The sequence below is a fragment of the Grus americana genome, chromosome 16 (assembly GCF_028858705.1).
Source record: "Grus americana isolate bGruAme1 chromosome 16, bGruAme1.mat, whole genome shotgun sequence".
Classification (NCBI taxonomy): domain Eukaryota; kingdom Metazoa; phylum Chordata; class Aves; order Gruiformes; family Gruidae; genus Grus; species Grus americana.
Window position 1 is genome coordinate 4,605,810 of NC_072867.1, and position 18,857 is coordinate 4,624,666.

The 18,857-nt window shown below is 50.6% G+C and overlaps 1 protein-coding gene across 1 annotated transcript in view; it reads left to right on the forward strand.

Annotated features, from left to right (window-relative positions):
* Positions 1–18,857, forward strand: part of RBM19 (RNA binding motif protein 19) — a 68,965-nt gene that overhangs the window by 18,302 nt on the left and 31,806 nt on the right. The window contains exon 21 of the mRNA XM_054844652.1: positions 414–530. Coding sequence (XP_054700627.1) covers positions 414–530 — 117 coding nt within the window. The remainder of the gene's footprint in view (positions 1–413; positions 531–18,857) is intronic.

The window sequence follows — 18,857 nt, forward strand, 5'->3', positions numbered from 1 at the left end:
TCATGATTTATTTAAAAATTTCATTTGCTATTTGCCAGTAAGAAAAAGAATCAAAAATAGCTTATGTTAAGCTTTTTTTTTTTTTTTTAATATATCAAATAGTACGTTCTCCTGAGAATTGAATGGACAAGACTTGATGTCAAAATAAAAGTTAGTGACAAATCTGAGTGCAGGCCTGCTGCCTGACCTCAACTGAGGCTGCAATCAGCAAGCTGGAAACTTGGATTTTCGGACGTAGGATTTAAATCACTTAAGTTCATTCTTTCTCGGTTGTCGCCAGTAAGATGCCAGCGAGGATGTCGATGTGAGTTAGCCAGCTAGTTTTTCTGCATTCCCAATTTTGAAGGAGCCGGAATGTGCTGGGTGTTTTGCTGCGCAGTGGTCCTTACCTGCCCCTTCTGTTGACTTCACAGGCCCGCTGTGAAATTGTCCCGAAAGAAACAAACCGTCAAGAAGCAGAAGAATTCCAAGATCTTGGTCCGAAACATCCCGTTCCAGGCCACCGTCAGGGAAATCAGGGAACTCTTCAGGTAGGAAAGTGCTTTCTGTCGGGTCTGTGGAGTGCTCCAGGCTGGAACTGGGATGATTTTCGTAGGGGATCTTGCTATCTGGTTGTAAATATTGTGAGTTTTGTTTTCTTCGTGGAAGTAAACGAGCCTTTTACTGATGTAAACACCAATGGCTCAGCAGGTTATAGGAGTATAGAAATTCTGCCGGTGACACAGATCACATAGGCCAGAGCCACCGGGAGCTGTCGGAGCCTGGTGGCCTGTCACCGTGTAGCAGACATCCGCCGAGCTTGGAGATCGACCTGCATGTCCAACAAACCACGTAGCATTGGATATCTTTTTTTTTTTTTTTTTTTTCCCTCTTGCCTGAAAGGCGTGCAGCAGTTTTCCTGATGCTCGGCACACCTGGCTGGCGAGGAGCACCGAGAGCCGCTGCAGACAGCTGGTGTGAAAGGTTTTAGCTGGGGCTGGCTCCCTCCTCCATCTGTCTTGCCCGCGTGATGGTGTAGCTCCTTCTCGTCATGGAGGGAGCACTTACATCTTGCTTTGCCTTCCATGAGTGTTTTGCTGCGTGTGCCTCGGTGGGGTGTTGCCCTGTGGTTGGCAGCCCTGTGTCCGTAAGGGTGCAGGACTGTCCTGACTGTGCCACGGCTGGAGAGGGTATTACACCTTGTCAGCCGTGAGACCTGCCCGGGACGGTGCTGAGCGATGAATAGGGATTTTAAGATCCCAGCCCGCATTCTTCTGTGCGCTGGCTGATCTCTGTTTTCTTTGTATCCTCGGCCTTTTGTGCAGTGACTCGTTAAACCTTGTAATGCATCCCGGAAAAGAGGTGAAACTTTGTTAAATACATCTTTTCCGCTCCCAGGATGAGACTCTTTTGCTCGTTGACCCAGGCCATGGTCCCTGCTCTGCTGCTGGCTTGCAGAAGGAATTTGGGGGAATCGGTGTCCAGTTCTGCCCATCAGTTTTTCCCACAATAAGGGTGATAGCTCACATCTGCAGGGCACGGTGAATACTGTGTTAGGAGGTGGCTTTTCTGTGTGGGCCTGTCTAAGCAGAAGACTGGTGCTTTCGTCCGGTCAGGGCTGTGGTGTTTCTTTCCAAACGGACTGAGGAATCACTTAACCCTTTGAAACCTCCCCAGACCACGTGGTGAAAACTGCCTTGTGAGGAGCCATGGGGCAGTGATTTTTTTTCTTGGCTGCAGGGGAAATGATGCATTTCCCCATATGCGGTGAATTCTACCTTCTTTATTAGCTTGTGATGTTCTCCTGGCTTGACCCCAAGTAAGGACAGTGGTTCCCGTGTGGCTCGTAGGCTGTTTCCTTGCAAGGTGTAAGGTGGCGAGGAAAGCTGTATGTAGCAACGCTGTTTTGGGGTGGGCTCTGGGGATTTAACTCGACGCAGACCGTGACTTGACTCTTGGACACCTGTTGCTGGAAGGGTGATGGTAGGCACAACGTAAAGATCACTGTAGAAGAGCAAAAGGTTTTTCTTGCTCGTGCTGTGCAGCTTGGATGCTTTTGCTTCAGTGCTGCCTTCAGAGGCCCCGCGGAAACAGGGCAAACAGCGTGGACTTCCAAGTTGCTGTGCTGAATTTTCTTTGCACGTGGGGCACTACGAATTTAAAACCCAACACTGTGTGGCTACAGACATGACCTTTGTAAAGCTGGAGCAAACAAAACCAGGGGGATCTATTTGCCTTCTAGGGCCCTGGGTTAAGTTCAAGGAGCTGGGAGGCTGATGTAGATCACGAGGATAGACAAACCCAGCAGAGACTGGGGGGGTTTGGTATGTTTTTTCCTCCTGTCTCGTCTAGCACCTTGGTGCTGTGGAGAGGAGGGGTGGAGGAGCAGTCTGATTAATATTGCAAGGAACACACAGCTTCTAGCCGCGTGCGCTGTTGACAGCGTTCTCAGAGCGATGCGTGAACATCCGTTTCATTTACCTAGGATATTCAGAGATGTGGTTTTTATCCTCAAAACAAAAGCCAATGGCTTGGGGGGGGGACCCACAATCCTCCCTCCACCCCTGCCATTCCTCCTTCCCTTCAGAGCAGCTAAAACGGGGCATGACGGAGCGCTGCTAAACACTTCATCCTCCTAGATTGCTTTTTTTTCGTGGTTTTAAATCAGATGCCTTTGCTCTGGAGCTTTTAGCTCTTTCTGCATTTAGGAACCTGTCTTACTTGTATTTTGTTATTTATTTATTTGAAATTGCAAACAATTGCTTGGCAGCGGAGGCGGCACGGACGGCAGGGCTGCAGAGGGCACTCTTAGCCTGCCCAGGAAAGGCTGGCTGGGGACCACCGTGATGGGGACCGCCAGCCTGGGAACAGCAAGGGACCACCGCCAGGCTGGGGACCACCGGGCCACACTGCTGGGCATCGCCATGCAGGGCAGCAGCCCCGGGCCGGCGGAGGTGGGAGGCTTTGCAGGGCAAACGTCTCCTCTATTGTTTTACACACCCAAAAGCCACTTTCCAGCCCTGCAGCTGATGATGTCTCCCAACCTGCTTCCTTCTGCGCTTGCTTTTTGTCTTTTTCCATTGCCTGGGCAGCAGAAAAATAAATTAATAAACACACACACACACGATATATAGTGTGTGTATATATTACCCCAGACAAATAAATACATTATCCAAGCATATATTTCCAAATGTGTGTGTGTATATATATATTACCCCAAACAAATATTTCCATGGTTTGAGCTTTGTCAGGGAGCTGTGTCTTCCTTTTTAACTGGACCCGCAGTAGGTGTTAATGACGCTGGAACAGCAAAACACGGGAGCTGAGCCTTTTGAATGCTAAATTTTGAAAGCTGTTGTACCTGTGCTACTCAGCGCTGGCAGTTTAGGAAATCCTGCCCTGGTTGTCTTTACACTTTTTAATATCGTTCTTTATGGATCATTGGTTAAATGCTTAGGCTTGCCCTGCGCCGTCATTCGTGATCTTACAGCAGCCGAAGGTAGACCGTGGCTGTTTTGCGTGCGTCCTCCCGGGCTGTTGCCTTTCCCCAGCTGCTTCGAGCGATCCGTGCAAACCACGGGGAAAGGCTCTGCGCCGGGTTGGACCTCGGTGGGGTTTGGAAGCAGTTGGTGACTTCCCATCGCGTGACTGCATGTGTCCTCTGCACCATGAGCACCAGCAGGTTTGGGGAGCCACGTTCCCCAGGAGTTTCCTCCTGCTCGTTCCCGGTGGGGAGGTGGATCCCTGGGTGGAAGGAGGCCAGGCAGTCTCTTGGGAAAGGTCCGTGAGCGGGTGTAAAATTCAAATTGATTTATCCCCAAGCTCGTAGTTTGCAGGAGATTCAAAGCAAATGCATTTCTTTTAATTGTGGAGTTGTGGGGTATTGAGTTCTAATTCTTGGGCTAGAGAAAGGTGATGCTTAATTTTCTCTGTACAGCTAAAGTCCTCTGCCTGCAAAATGAATGTCTTGTTGCAGGGCTCCGTGAGCCATAGGTGCTGCCCGCCTTCTGCACCAGACCCGATGGCTTTGCCGGGGTGTGTGGTGCTGGTTCAGAGCGTGTCCTGCCGTCTTCTGCTGGAGGTGTTGGCCTCTCTCGCGCTGCCAAGGGGATTTTTTTTTTTTTTTTGAGACCCAATAGGTGTTATTTTCTTCAGAGAGAGAAATGCTTTTCAATTACAGGGGCTGCTTTTGGGCTAGGTGTGAAAATTTAGCTTTTGTGGGTGGGTTTCCCCCCCCCCCATTTTTGTTCTTTATTAGATTCTACTCTTACCTTTACTACCTGGAAAAATAACAAAAGACAAATAGTCCTTAGTTCTTTCCAAAGAGCCATAGTTAGGGGAGGAGAGACAAAGGAATTGATATCCCATGAAGGCTGCTAATTTTTGCTACCAAACTGGGGGGGCTTTTATGGCAACAGTTTTTTTCAAAAGGAACTCTAGATGTGGCAAGCTGAATTGGAGACCTGTGAAAGGCCACATTTACACCGATTGGAGCTCTGGCAATTTCAGAAAATTAGGCTCCTTTAAAATCTATCGCGTTAGATCCATGCAGATTTCATTGGAAGTTCCAATTAACTGTTTGTTTTGTAGCATCCTTCTCCATCCTCCTTCCCCCTCTCTGCACCAACTTTCATGAATATTAAAAATAAGGCTGTTTTGCAGTTGGCATATAATGTTTCAAGGAGATGTATGTTTTATTTTCCCTAAAGGGGGAACGATTAGATATAGAAAAAGACTTCTTAAAAGATTTCTACCCAAGCAAATGGGATATAGATACTGTTGAGAGTCTGCCTACAGTTTGACATACCTGATGCTTGTACCACTGAAGGATGCAGTTATTAGAGCGGCATCTCAAGTAGTGTGTTTTGGAGCTGGCGTTTCCTTTTTTCCTTGCGAAATATCTCTGAGAACTTATCGTTGGGTCTGTACCTATAAATTCTCCTAAAATTGCAATGACCATCGCTTCCAGCCCTCCTTCGCCAATTAGTTGCGGTAGACACTAACCCTCAAAATTCAGAGCGAGATCAGGTGCCAGCACCGTGAGCGTGGAAGGTGTTTTATTGTCCGACTGGCCATCCCTTGCCTTTCACGTGTAGGGACTGCAATCAAACACATCGCGTAAAGCTTTTAAATCACCAAATTATTATCAGTTGAGAGACTGGACTTGAGTTTGACTAAAGAAGCAGCTAGCAGAAGAAGCAATTGAAAGGTATGTCAGAGCACAGAACAGGTTATCGGGTGCGTTTATCTCTGTATTCTGATTTTCCTGTAAGGAAAGTAATGCTGCTTCTTGTGAAGACCTTCAGGGGTGGGTGTCTCTCTTAATTTTCACTCCTTTGCTGACTATTTTCTTCGTCTTGACAAAGACGTGGCATTTATTGCATCTGGCAAAACAACTGCCTGGGAGTGATTAGGAGAAAACAGATCTATTCCCTCTGATAGAGGGTGGAAGTGAAGACAGCCAGTGGGACAAGACTTTGGAGTCATGTCTCTTCTAGAAGCTAGAAGAAAAATCTCTGAAGAAAGATACAGTGGATAAACTGGCAGAGATTTTTTTTTTAAAGGCAGTCTTTATGAAGTTAATTTTATAAGATGATGCCTTTCACTTCTTCTGACCTATTATAATAAAGTGTAGTTATCAGAATGGGCTTTTCATTTCCCATTATAAAGGACACAGTGGTATAATGAATCCGTCTGCCAGACATGCTTGCTGTTCACACCTTTCTCCCAGTAATGGAGTCTACATGGCTGGAAACAATTTCTTCTTCCCAGAGTAACGTTGCCCTGTTGAAGCTGTGGAAATCTGCTACCGAAAGGTAGAGGAGGAAAAAAAATTAGTCCCTTCATAAACCCGTGAGTTTGTTAAGCAAGTGCTGGGCAGTATTAATTAGAATATTCAGTGCAAGCAGCCCTGGGATGCACAATGCTGCAAGCATCGCTTGCTCAACAGTCAGATTACTCTGCAAGTGATGCTTTTGCTTTTAAACCCCTAGATGTTGTGTTAGAAATATTTCAAAATCCATTGCTGCTCCTCTTAGCTGCTTAAAATTTTTCTCTCCATACTGTCTCCGTGCAGTTAGATGGCCCATGAATGTGGGGGGAGCTGCAGAAGCCACAGTGAGCACCTCCTCACGGTGTTAGGGTGGGCTGGGGGAGATGAAGCTGGCGGGTGGAATGTTGGGGAGAAGCCCCAGGAGCTGCTGAGCCCACACTGGAGATCTGGTCTGGAGATGATGGGACAGGCTCAGTGATTCCTGGGTCTGCCTGTCCTTTCTGCCATCCTACCACATCAGCAGATCTGTCCTGGGCCAGGTGTCTCCTCCTGGCTGAATCGCTTGCTTAGCTCCTTGCTGGGAGTGATGTCCCCATGTGTCCTGCACCCTCCTGTGAAAAGCCAAAGCGCAGATCTTCCTCCGCTGTTCAACACCAGTGCAGATACCTTGCTCAATTCTTTGCTCGTGTTACTCAGGCCAGTAGTGATCACCCACTTAACGACCTTTGTGGATTGGAACTTGGGTGCCTCAGAGAACAGACACAACTCCTGAGAAGGACTGGTAGGATACGTGTATTAAAATAAATGCTCAGATGCTTCAGTAGCAGTGCTGTGCCCTGCCAGAAGGTATTTGTGCAGAACTGGCTGCCGGCTCCCCGGCAATACTCGCACCTTTGCTCGTCCCAGGGTACCGTGCTTGCGAGCTGGTGCACAAAAATGAGTCTGCACCAGCAGAAAGACCCCGGGGAAGCAGCTGGCAGTGGTGGGTGCTCTGCACCCAGCCGTCGGGTCGGTGTTGGATCCCAGCTTTCTGGCTTCCCCTGCGAATCGGGACGTTGGTGCCAGCACACAGAAGGGCTGTGGAACGTGTATCTTGCTGAGAAGCACGCGTTCAGGTGGAAACCTGTCAAAAACAGTTTTAGGAGCAAGAACTGGAACGTGTCTTGTTACACATTTGTGCACTGACAGTAGTAATGATGCCTCTGAGTTTGGTTTGGTGTTGAGTGGGATCGCTGTATCGTGTTCTCGTGGTTTAAAAATGTGACCGGCCATTCTTTGAGCTCTCCAAAGCCATCCCCGAGGTTACAGGCACTCGATGGCATGGTGGTTTGCATCTGAGCGCATGCGTAGGTGCGTGTATGTGCTCTGATGTCTTCAGCGGTGGGTAGATTCCCATGCCAACAGCGCTTTTACCCTGTTTTGGTCTATCCCTAGGGATAGAGACTCTTCCTGTTTTAAAGGTGCCTTCCCAAAACCATGGTCCAAACCCACGGCTGGAGCACTGCAGGGCTGCACGCATTGGAAGGAGCATCAGCGAGCTGGTTTGAGGCCACATCCTCAGGAGATGTAAATGCAAGCGGCTTCCGATGATGCCAGCAGATGATGCGGCACTTTGCGTTAATGCTGGATTTCAGCTTCCTAATTAGGATGCGAGATCTGTGCGTTCGGCTGCTGAGCGTCTGAGGAGGAGCGTGTCTGGCATGGGGGGCTGCAGGATGCTGCTCCGGATCGAAGCTTTCCACCGTGGTGCTCCAGGTGCAGCCCGGCTCCTCTCGCCCGCCCGCTCTGTGGGCCACGTATGCCCGTGTAATTTGAAGGCGCTTGCAAAAAAACGTGTCTTTGTTGCACGTGTTTTCTCTGGCGTGGTTAGGAGGCTGTTCGGTTGATTGTCCCCTCTGTCCTGGTTCTGCCCCACTAGTGGATTTTCGGTTTTCAAGGAGAAGATGGAGTTTCTTTACTATTCCATTTCCACCCGTTTTCCAGCGCCCGTGGCATTTTCTCCTCCCTGCTCTTCCGATGCCTTTGGATCATGCACAACCTTGTTCTCCTGCACAGCCTACCCCAGGTGCAGCCTTACAGCCCGGCTCAGCACGGGGGATTTACTAATCCCTGCATGCTCCCGTCTCCAAATTGCAGGTGCCCGGGAGCTGTGCGCAGGGAAACGTAGGGTGTGGGTGCTTTTCTGGGCAGCAACCTGCAGAAATGTGCACCAGCCTCGTGAGTTGAGAGCTCTGGATGAGAATGCAGGGATCTGCTGGGCTGGTTTAGTTATTTCACTATCTCAAAAAGCATAAATTAAACTTTTTTTTTTTTTGGTCCTTCTTCAAGCCTTTTCCTTATGTGCTGGAAACCCAAACACAGCGATGTTGGGCTGATATTCAGAGAACTGGCCACTTTAATTTGACTATCCAAAATGAGCCATGGGGCGGGGGAGAGTGCAATAGGTTTTCAGCGCTGTTTTTCGGTTTGAATCATAAAGGTGTTTAACATAGATAAGGAAATGTTTAACTCTGTGTTATCTTGACAGGGTAGCTTTAAAAGGTGGATCGTCCCCAAGAGCAGAAGGAAGATTTTTTTTTTTTCAGCACCTCTTTTTTCCCTGTCTTGAATATTCATTGCAATACTTGAATTTTATAGAGTTTTTTTCCCCTCTTCTGCACTCCACGTACTCCATACCCACAGGCCTCTTTTTCTGCTCGCCCGAAACCTCTGCCGAGGAGTTTTTGGCTGCCTGCTTTTGCGCAGTCCAGTTGTCCGATGCAAATGAAGGGAGTTTCTAGGCTGCTTCCTTCTGACTCCTGCTGAAGCATCTCTCGCCAAGGCACCAAGCCGAACCTCCCGATGGAACTTAATTATTTTTACGCACAGACTCCGTCGCTCATCAGCACGGAGGGGCTCAGGGAGGTGGAGAGAGATGGGGAAGGGGCTGCTTTTGTCTTACTGAAATGTAACTCTGGGGTTTTGCTTTGGGGTTTTTGCCGTTTTTCTGTGCCGAGTGGGACTGGCATGTGCGTGCGTACACGTGGGCTTTTGCTCCTCCGTAAGAAACGAAAAACAAAGCTTATAGGAGCTGCTGTCTCCTGTAAATAACCCACTCGGTGCTATTAATGTTATAAGGTCTCCTTTTGTCTGAATTGTTAAGAGTAGTAGTGTGTGTGTGTCTAAGGAAGGAAAAACGTGGGGTTTATCGCCTTATGTTGTAGCCAGTTCTTGTTCATTTTCAAAATTGTCCCTTGAGGCTACTTTGGGGGCTGGCAGCCGGGGGTGTTGCAGGATCTGTGGTGTTGAAATTACATTGGACTCACTTTTGAGCTTGTGTCTTAGCCTTTACGTCAAAGATCAATCAAGTTGATTATTTTCTGGATCTTAAAATTCTTCCCTCTGTTGCATTTCTTAACTAGAGTTCTCGCACAGTGACGTTGACCCATCCACCTTCCTGTCTTTTGCTAGCATATACGTGTGGCTATTTTTCAGTCTCACTTCATGAGAAGGTCCTGAACAAGCCTCTAATGAATCACAGTTTTCTCCTCAGGATGACACCATGTCCGTTATTTGCATCTCTGTTTGCATTATTATTTTTTTTTAACCTCAAGCCTGCTACAGCATTTCTACCTCTTCCAGTCCAGTGGATTTTAAAATATGGTTACAATTAAGGACCTTTCATTGCACAGCCTCTTACCTCCCCGGGGCAGACCCCTTGCCAAAGGGGTTTGACCTGTGTTGGCTTCTGCATCTGATGGCACCGTGAGCTTTTCTGTCTGTGCTCCTGCCCACGTGTTGCTTTTCCTAAAGAAGCCAAGCTAAGGCAGATCGGGCTGATCATTTGTCTTCTCACTTCCCTTTCCTCCTCCCCCAGCAGTATCGTGACCGCTTCCAGGCATCTGGCAGAGTAGAGGAGATCTTAAATTTGAGAGCTTGGTGCAATTCAGTGTAGGAGGAAGCTCTCAAGGCTTGTCTTTCCAGGAAGGCGGTGTTATGGGATTGACCCTTATTAGACATCCAGGAGTTCACGTAAGCTGCTCTTGAAGACGGGACCTATTTTCTGACCAAGTTCTCATTTTTTCGGACACCAGGAAAACCAGCCCTGGGAAAGCCATCTCCTTTGTTGTGCTGCTCACAGACCCGCTTGTTAATGGAGGGGCTGCCCATCGGTGGTCTGGGCACGCTGGGCTGTCCCCCTCATGGGTGCCCTTCTGGGACTTGCCCGAGGATGTTTGGAGGACAGGCTTGGTCCCCCTTCAGTGCCCCCCCTCGCCCCCCCCAATTTTTTTTTGCTTCTGCTTGTGGAGCCTCGCTTGGAAAGGCAGCAACGATGACTTTTCCAAGCCTAGGAGCGCTGATGCCGGCAGCTCCGCCAGCTGGGCGTGATCACAAGCAGTGCCATTGGGATTTGTGCCGAAACCTGCCCTGCAAATTCAGTTGTCAGGTGGGTTGCGTGACCCCTCTCTGGTTCTCTTTAACCCAGGTCTGTCTTTTCCCACCCTTTGATCCTGCTGCCGTGCTAGCAGCCGAAGGGTTAAAAGAGTTCAGGGGGCGAGGGGGTGGAGATGAGGTATTTCAGATGCTCATTACTCACTGCCAGCTTCCCCCAAAATCATATTAATTTCACGCTGTCACGCAGGACTGCGCTGTCTCTCCCGTCAGCATCCAGGAGGGTGATGGGGATGGGGGGAGCGCGGGTCCCCCCTCCGCACCGCGGCTGTGATTTGGAAAGCTCATTTGTGGCCTCTTTCCTCGCTGCGGTACCGACCCAGCGGGACCGGGCTGGAGCCGCTCACCTTGCAGGGGGATCTGGGGAACTGGGGGTGCTTCGCCACGCGCTGCCTCCCGATGATCATTTTCCACCCTGCTGCTTGTGCAAAAACCCCATGAAATTAGGTCTGCTGCAGCGGGGAAGTCTCAGGGAGGGAAAGAAGGAGGGAGGGGAGCTGCCAACTGCCCTGCCCTACCTGTGGGCAGCGAGGATGCTGCTTAAAAGTTGGTCTTTAACCAGTTGCCTCCCTTTTCCTTTTTTAATCCAAGCGAGCGCAGCCTGGCTCTGCCTGCAAAGATCGCTTCCCCGCCCGCCATTGCCTCCTCTCTCGTTTCTCCCCTTTTTCGCCTGTTCGCTCGCTGCATCTGCCAGAGCTGTCACCTCTGCAGGGACTTCTCACCGTCACGCGAGGTAGGGCTGGGACTCTGACAGCTCCCACGCAGGCTCAGCGCTCCCGAGCCCATCCTGGCTGGCAGCTCGCTCCCCCCATAAGGTTCTCTGGCGACAGCGATTCTGTTCTCTCCCCAGCAATTTTTGTTATTCTTATCCCTTGAAGGTGTCTCAGCTTTTTTCCATGTGTGCTCTTGTATTTTTTTTTTTTGTGGGTTGGGGCTGAAAGGATCATCTCCTCCCCCCTTTTCTCTGATGGTGTCCCCTATGGCCGCACTTCTTGCAGCACTTGGCAGAATGCAGCAGCAGCTCGGCTCTCCCTGTTTGCAGAGCAGAGGAGGAAATGCCAGGTTAGGAGGCACAGCTCTTGCCCCACAGCAGAGAGCTGATGGCCCATCCTGTTTGAGACTGAAAGGCTTTATAATAAACCCTGGGAGGGGAGTTACCTGCCTGTGCAGGAAGAGGAGTCCTGTGAGCCCTAAGGGACCTGTGACTTGTGCCCACAGAGCCCTGGACCTCCTCTGATTCCTTTCTGAGGTCGCCTCTTCCCTGAAAAGGCCATCCTCTGATGTGTGAAACGAGAGCACTCTCATCCTACGTAGAGACATCCCTTGGGGACATTGGAATCTCTGTGGTGCAGTGTGTTCCTCCCACCTTTGCATTGACCTTAGGAGCAGCGAGTGCTGGCAGGAAGGTTCTCTGAATTTCCTTTCTCAGGGCTAAAGCACCACACCTAAAGCTGGCCGTCATCCAGCATGTCATATGTGACCAGCCTACAGTGATGCTTCTTAGCTTTTACTCTTTCCTGTGTAGGAGATCTTCCACTGGAAGCAGAGATGCTTCTTCTGGGAGGAGCATGGGACATTGTGGCCATTCAGAGGCAGATGATGGGAGGTGGTTTCCCAAGCCCTGTTGCTTGGTATCACTGTAGGAGCTAGAGGAAAGCTTGTAACTTGGCCAGTGCCTCTATTCGAGCAGAGCATCTCTTCTTGGGAGTCATTACCTGCTCCCATTTCATCTAATCCCTCAACTCGAATATGGGCATAGCAGCTTGCATACCAGCTCAGAGAGCTGTACCTCTCTGTTTTGCCTCTAAAAATTGGGATCTTCTGTTGGAAGCCCCTGGTCTGGAAGCCTCGCAGCAAGGAGAAATGAGGTCCCTGCTCTGACTCCTGCTCCCTGCAAGCCGGGTGTCCCTGCCCGGGCAGCCAGCGGTCCAAAGCTGTTGGAAATGCCCCCTCTGGGAGCGCAAACTCTGGCCCTTTTGGACCCCAGTCAGCCCTGGCAGGTTATTTTTAGGTGTGTCATTGCCTCTTTTGTATTTTTTTCCTCCCGACGTCCATGCATGCATTGCAGCTCGCTCGGGTCAGCTGGTGCAGGCATTTCTGGCAGATGGAGAAGAGCGTGGTTTCTCTTCCTCTTCTCTAGCCCCTCGTTTCTATCTCACGTTCACCTTCTCGGCAAGCCTGCAGCTGCCACTCTGTGCTGATGGCATCTGTCAGCAAGGTGCAAGCGTCTGCTCTTGCCTACAATCTATCGTGAACACCCAGGGTGTCGTGATGAGCCTTCCTGAAGGTTTTTGCGGGGGACAGCTGAAGGGGAATGATGGGGAGAGCTTGCACCCCACTGCACAGATGCCCCACTCGGCATTCGGCGCTGCCTTTGAACTGTCCTGCCCGACTCTGCCCTCTTCTGCGTTTTTCTGGCTCCTGCCGGAGAGCAGAGCTGTAAAACACTCAGGCTGCGTGGTTTTGTTGGGTGGTTTAATTTCTTTTATTGAAGAGGCTTTGAGTTGGGAGGGGGTGGGCAGGGCAGGGGGATGGGGAGCGCTGAAGCAGACACTTAGCCTCGTCAAAGTCCATTTATTAAATTAGCAAGGTTGCATTGGCAGGATTCACAGCTGCCTGGTGCTTGCACACTGATACAGTGAGGCGCTGGGCGAGGACAGTGCGGGGAGGCATGTCCCCACCTCTGGGACACCTCCCTGCCTTGAGGAGGTGGTAAGTGCCCAGTGGTGGCTCACTCCTTGCAAAGGTCCGTCCCGACGGGGAGGATCTGCCTCTGCTGCAGCGGTGGGATGCGTGTGCCCGGCCCCGGGGCAGCGCCAGTGAGCGTGGACTTCAGCTTCCCTGTGCATGGACACGCACGCTCCTGCTTGTTCAATTCATCTGCGCTGTTCTTGCAGTGCAGCCCTACTGCACGTATAATGCTCTTCCATGCTGAGACATAAATAAGGAAACAAAAAAAACCAACCCCAAACCCAACCAGCAGTTAGTTCCACTGCGGTTTTCTTTGCCCAGAAAGTCCCACGGTTGTGGACCAGCTGGGGTTGTTGACTTCTGCCCCGGGCTCTGCTGCTCTTCGCGGTGCTGCAAATCTCTCTCCTCTTCCTCCCGAGGCTGCAACAAGCTTTCTGCAGAAATAGAGTAGAAATGTCATCGTTGAATCCCATGATGGCTCAGATACCGCTTGCACCGTGCAATTGCTCCCTGTCCTCGTCTTCTGAGAGTGTTCCGAGTGACCTGTGAAGATGTGTCCAACTGCGTAAAGTAGCCTCTGAGCTTGTTGCAGGTAGGGAAAGGGTGACCAAAGGACAGGGAGCAGGAAGAGAGCAACCATCGTAGCTCGGGTGACAGCGGCACATCTAATTTTGGGGACCGGCTGGGTGAATTGGGTCGTTATCGGAGTAAATCCAGTGCGTCTGGAAATATTCCTCTGCTTACATCACTTTTCCAGTGCAATGAGAAAATCTAATGTTTTGCTGTTGATTGCATCTCTGGAGAGGATGGTGCTGGTCGGGGTGGTGCAGGTCAGGGGAGCACAACCCCGTGGTGGCTCCCAGCCTGCCTCACCTGCCTGTTTTTATTGCTTTGTCTTGTTCTGATCCCTGGCAGACTTGAGACGTGGTCGGGCTGGGCTTTTCAGAGACCAGCCTGCGCTCAGGAGATCTCACCATCCTTATTGTATTTGAGTCACCAGAACAGAAGCGCTTCACTCGAGCTCCCACATTCTTAATGCATTTGCATGCATTTGATCTTCCCTACGTGTTTCTCTGTTCTCCTGATGAAAATAATTAATCTGGTTATTTTTCTAAGTCATCCTGCAGCTTTACAGGGACAAGACTTAAATAAGGATTCTCTTTAAAGCAGAGCTGTGTTAAAATAGTTCTCTACCTATAAATATCTCATTGCTTCTATATTTATTCTCCTCCAACTCAGTGCAGGAGGTTCTGTGTTGGCATCTGAGATATTCTTTTATTTTTTTGCCTGTTGGTGCAGCTGGTGTCTTCGCAGCAAGGCTCTTTCTCCTAAGGATGCCCTAGGTCCCCCTTTGGGGACCACGAGGCTTGGCTAAATCTCCCTTCTGTGTTTACTGCTTTGCCAGTTGTACAAATTTTCCTCTTGTCTTTGAAACGAGCTGACTCATAACAATCCTAGAGGAGCGGAGATTTGTACCGGGCCTTCCTGTGAGCACTATTTTTAGCATAACTTATTTTTGACCAGAGCTGCGCTCTGATCAGGATTTTCAAAAGAGCCCAAGAGAGATAAATCCCCAAATCGCAGCGCTGTTGGAGCTGTGGGTTCCTTTGAAATCCTGACCCACTGGTGATTACTGCAGCGATTTGGTGGCTCCTAAGCCCTGGTCCTGCAAGGTGCTGTGTGCGGGGAGAATTGTGGCTTAGGAGTGCCAGCTCTGCGAAAGGCTTTGCAAGTGTTGGAGGTTCTTGTTGAAGTCTGTCCATGCAAGGATTGAGATTTCACGGGGTTTGGGTCATGGCTGTGGTGGTTTGTACATCTCCGTGAGAGCCACCATGGGAGGGAGGTGGCAGAAGCTGTAGTTTGGTCCTGGCGTGGTCCTTGGAGGTAGGTGTGATGGGAGGCTGAGCAAGGCTCAAGAGAAGTCCTCTCTCAGCTCTCCTGGTAGAGCTGGTCCTTTCTCCACTATACTTGAATGTCTTTTCTCTCTCTCCCCACAAAAAAATTTAAAAATACAGTAACATCAAGAAGAAAGCCGCTGGTTAGGTGAAATCACAGAATTTGAGAGTGGAGCCTCGTCAGGGGCTGGCAGGCAGTGGCAGAGGAGGGAAGAGCCCTGCGGTGACCAGGACTGGGAGCGGAGCTCATCTCTGTAAGGTGGCAAAAGAGAGAAGCAACGGTAAAACCTAAATAATATTAGGGTGAGAATTTTTGACCTTTCTGTTGGTCTTGAATGACTTCCTCAGTCACACATGTCCAACAGCAGTTACTTTTATGTCCTCTGGGTCACCAACTCAGGTGCTTTGGACCAGCAGACGACTTTGAACCCCCAGCTCTCTTGCGGAGTTCAATGCAAATCCAACTGTGGTGGTTAAACCTGGGGCTTCCTAAACCTTACGGCGCTCCCCGTGCCAGCTCTGCGCCTTCCCCTGTGCCTCGGGAACTGGCTTGGAAATGTGGAGTGTTGGGATGTAAAGTTTCAGAAGGAAGTCTTGTCATGCTTTAACTAAATAGTGAATCATCGTTGTCTTGAAAGCGTGAAAATAAATGTGGATAATACACAGGTATCTTCTCCGGGAGGTGTTAACGTGCTCAGCAAGTCCTGGGTGTTTTTCTTTGATCTCGCCAACTCTAAAATAGAACTATGACAAGAGGTAGATTAAAAAAAAAATGTCCCCAGCCTATGTTAGACCCCATGGCACACGCTTCTCTGTCTGTGGGAACCAGAAAACACAGGCAGGACGGCCGCGGGCAGCCGTGACTCTGCTTGCGCAGCACCCCGCGGGCAGGCGCAGGTAGGGAGGGACCTGCGGCAGAGCTGAGATTGCGCTTTGCAGTCAAACCAGGAGGAAGATGGGAACAAACTGGGAGGTGGCCGTGTCCCTCCCTCTGTCCGAAAGCCACGCGGAGGCTGCCGCGTGGTTTTCTGCACGTTAGCATCTCTCGCTGCAGATACCCAAGGGCTGGTGCTCATCCTCCCCCGGCGCTCCCCGTCTTTTTCTTTTTTGCCACGCTGCCCCATTAAATTCAGCCATGGGAGCCAGCTCTGTAGGGCTAAATTACTGTGACGGTCGTACCATAGCAACTGTACCTGTCTGCTGCTGCCAGCTGCAAGCCGGGAAGCTGTTGAAAAATAATCATCGTTTGGGAGGAGCGGGGGACGGAGGAGCGGCGAAGGGAGGCCGCAAGACAATGCGATGCCGCTTCCACCGGCACGGCAAATCTGTGCCGACCGGGGAAGGAAAAGGCCTTTTTTAACATCAGCCTTTAAAGCAAATCTCTTTAAGGAACTGAATCTCTCGCACGACGGTAAACCTCGCAAAGTAGGATTAAATGCGGCAAAATTAAGAAACCAAACCTGGTTGCAGCACCTGTTTAAAAATGACTTAAGTGGAGGGATATTAAAATTTTAAGACCTGCCGCTGTGCTGGTGATGGAGGATTTAAAAAATAATAATGACTGTTGTTTTTTTTCTTTTCTTTTTGCTCGGTTTTCAGAATTGGTTTCTTTCTGTTTAGCATGCAGCCTAATTGCGTAATTACACGATAGACTGGAGTAGAATTTAGTGCGTGTAATACCAGTTATAAAGAAGAGCCCTAATTATGTATATCTTCTCAGGTAAATAATACATCAGGGGCATGGAGTGGCCTAATTACTGTTCTGAAAACCTGCCTAATGACTAATTTACTTGGAATTTCAGAAAGCTTTTGATAAGGTCCCTCATAAGCAACTGTTAAGGAAAATAAATCGAGAAGGGGTAAAATGTTTTGCTACATTTTTTCTAAACAAGCCGTTTAAGCGACGGGAAACAGCCGCTGCCTTGGGGTCTTGCGTCTTGAGGAGAGGGACGGTCCCGTGGCTGCCTGGTGGTCTGGGGCCAAAGCTGTCGGGCTTCTGATCCCATTTCACCGCGAGCTCCAAGGGAAGCTGCTGCTGACTGAGCCGTCCACAAAAAATGGGACTTAATGTTAGCAAGAGTCTTGTGGGTAAGTTCACAGCTCCTTGGAAGAAGCACATCTATGTCCACGTAGTCTCTGGCACTGTTTGTGGTATTGAGCATCTAAATAACTTCTGAAGATCTGTGCCAAAATGCAATAAATCTAAAAGGAGCTAAACTCCCTCCCCAGGGAAGCGGTCACAGCACTGAGCTTGACCGAGTTTGAGAAGCATCTGGACAACGCTCTCAGTCACATGCTCTGATTCGGCTGGTCCTGCGTGGAGCCAGGAGTTGGACTCGATGATCCGCATGGGTCCCTTCCAGCTCAGGACATTCTATGATTTTAGTTTTCCCCACGCAGAAGACACAGGGAGCGAGGGCAATCCAAAAGCTGGACCAGCTTCCCCAGGACTGGTTTCTAGGTGGATCTCATGGGCTTCCTCTGCGTGCTGGAGCTGGAACCAGCATCGCTGTTACTCCAGTGGGCGGGGGGGCATGTCAGGGAGACACTGCAGTGAAACTTAAATCAACAGCACGGATAAATGAGCGGTGGTGCCCGGTGAGAGGTGACAAGGGAGGGGTAGGAGATGCAAAGACTGCGGGTAGGAGAGAGGAGAGTCCCGGCGAAGCCTTCAGCTGGGACAGAGGAACCCTGAGCCAGCGAGATGATGGGGATGGAGGAGGAAAGATCGGTGAGGACTGCCCGGTGCAGGCACTGCGAGGGCTGGGCAGGGGGGTGCGATGGGGGGTCTGAGCTGGGGCAGATGTGCCGGGCCAGTGTGGCGGCTGGAGAGGGGAACGTGGGAGGGTGGTGTAGGGATGGGGAACGTGGGAGGGTGGTGTAGGGATGGGGAACGTGGGAGGGTGGTGTAGGGATGGGGAACGTGGGAGGGTGGTGTAGGGATGGGGAACGTGGGAGGGTGGTGTAGGGATGGGGAACGTGGGAGGGTGGTGTAGGGATGGGGACGTGGGAGCCTTGCAGGCTCCCTGCTCCACTCCCAGACCACACCACCCTGGCTGCTGTGTCTACCAGGATGACTTTTTTTTTTTTGGCATGTATTTGTGGCAGAGCATCACTTGATTCTGCCACAGGCACGGTGCCCACCTCTTCTTCAGCTTCAGAGTTTTTTAGAAAATAGATGAAACGAACGCTTCATTTGCAAGACCTTCCATCGTTCATATCACGGTGGTCCATCTCAGCTCTGCCCCTCCGGCTCTCCTCCTTCAAGCACAGCTCTTGACATCTCCTGGTACGGGCAGGTTTGGCAGCTTGGGCTGGCTCGCCGCCACTGCCCCCTCCCTTCGCAAATCCCCCCCTGCTTTGCTTTTGGGTCTTTTCTGGGAGAAAGCACGGCAGCGTATTTCCAACTGGAGGAGCCAAAGAGACGTGGGGGGAGCAGCTGGAGGGAATTAGCACCGAAGGGTCCTCTGCCAAGCAGCCACGGTGGAGATAAAGCAAGAGGATCTTTGTGCCTAGCCGGCGACATGCTAATTGGCTTTGCTTCCTAGCAAACTTTGCAAATGATGCTCTTTAAGTCGTCGGCAAGATAAACAGTTGCTGTGGCAGGTGTGCCGAAAGCGCCGTCTGGATGTAATTAGACGCGTTCACGAGAGAGCATCCTGGAGACATCGAATGGTGCCGTGCGTGCCGGGCGCAGCCTGGGGGGCTCATCCTGCTCCCCCCCTCCCCTGCCAGGGGCAGGGCAGCTTTTGGAAGCGTTGGTCGCTTCCAGATTCAGGGGGACGCGAGGTGGGAATCTGGCTAGTGTTAATTTCCTACAAGTCTAGTGGAAGTAAAGCCTGAGAAAAGGGGAAAGGTGTGATTTGTGCCGCAGTGGCAGAAAGGTGGAAAATTCCTCTCTACGACACATCATTCTCCATGTGGGATGGGGAGGGGATGGCCACCCAGGCTGGACGCCACGTGTCCCATCTCCACGGTCCGCAGAGCAAGGTGCTTCTCGTGCGCTTTTCTCTGGCCCCGATCTGCCATCAAAGAGAAGTCCCTAGGTGATTTCTCTGTCTTGCAAGGCCTGGTCACCCTTCTTCAGG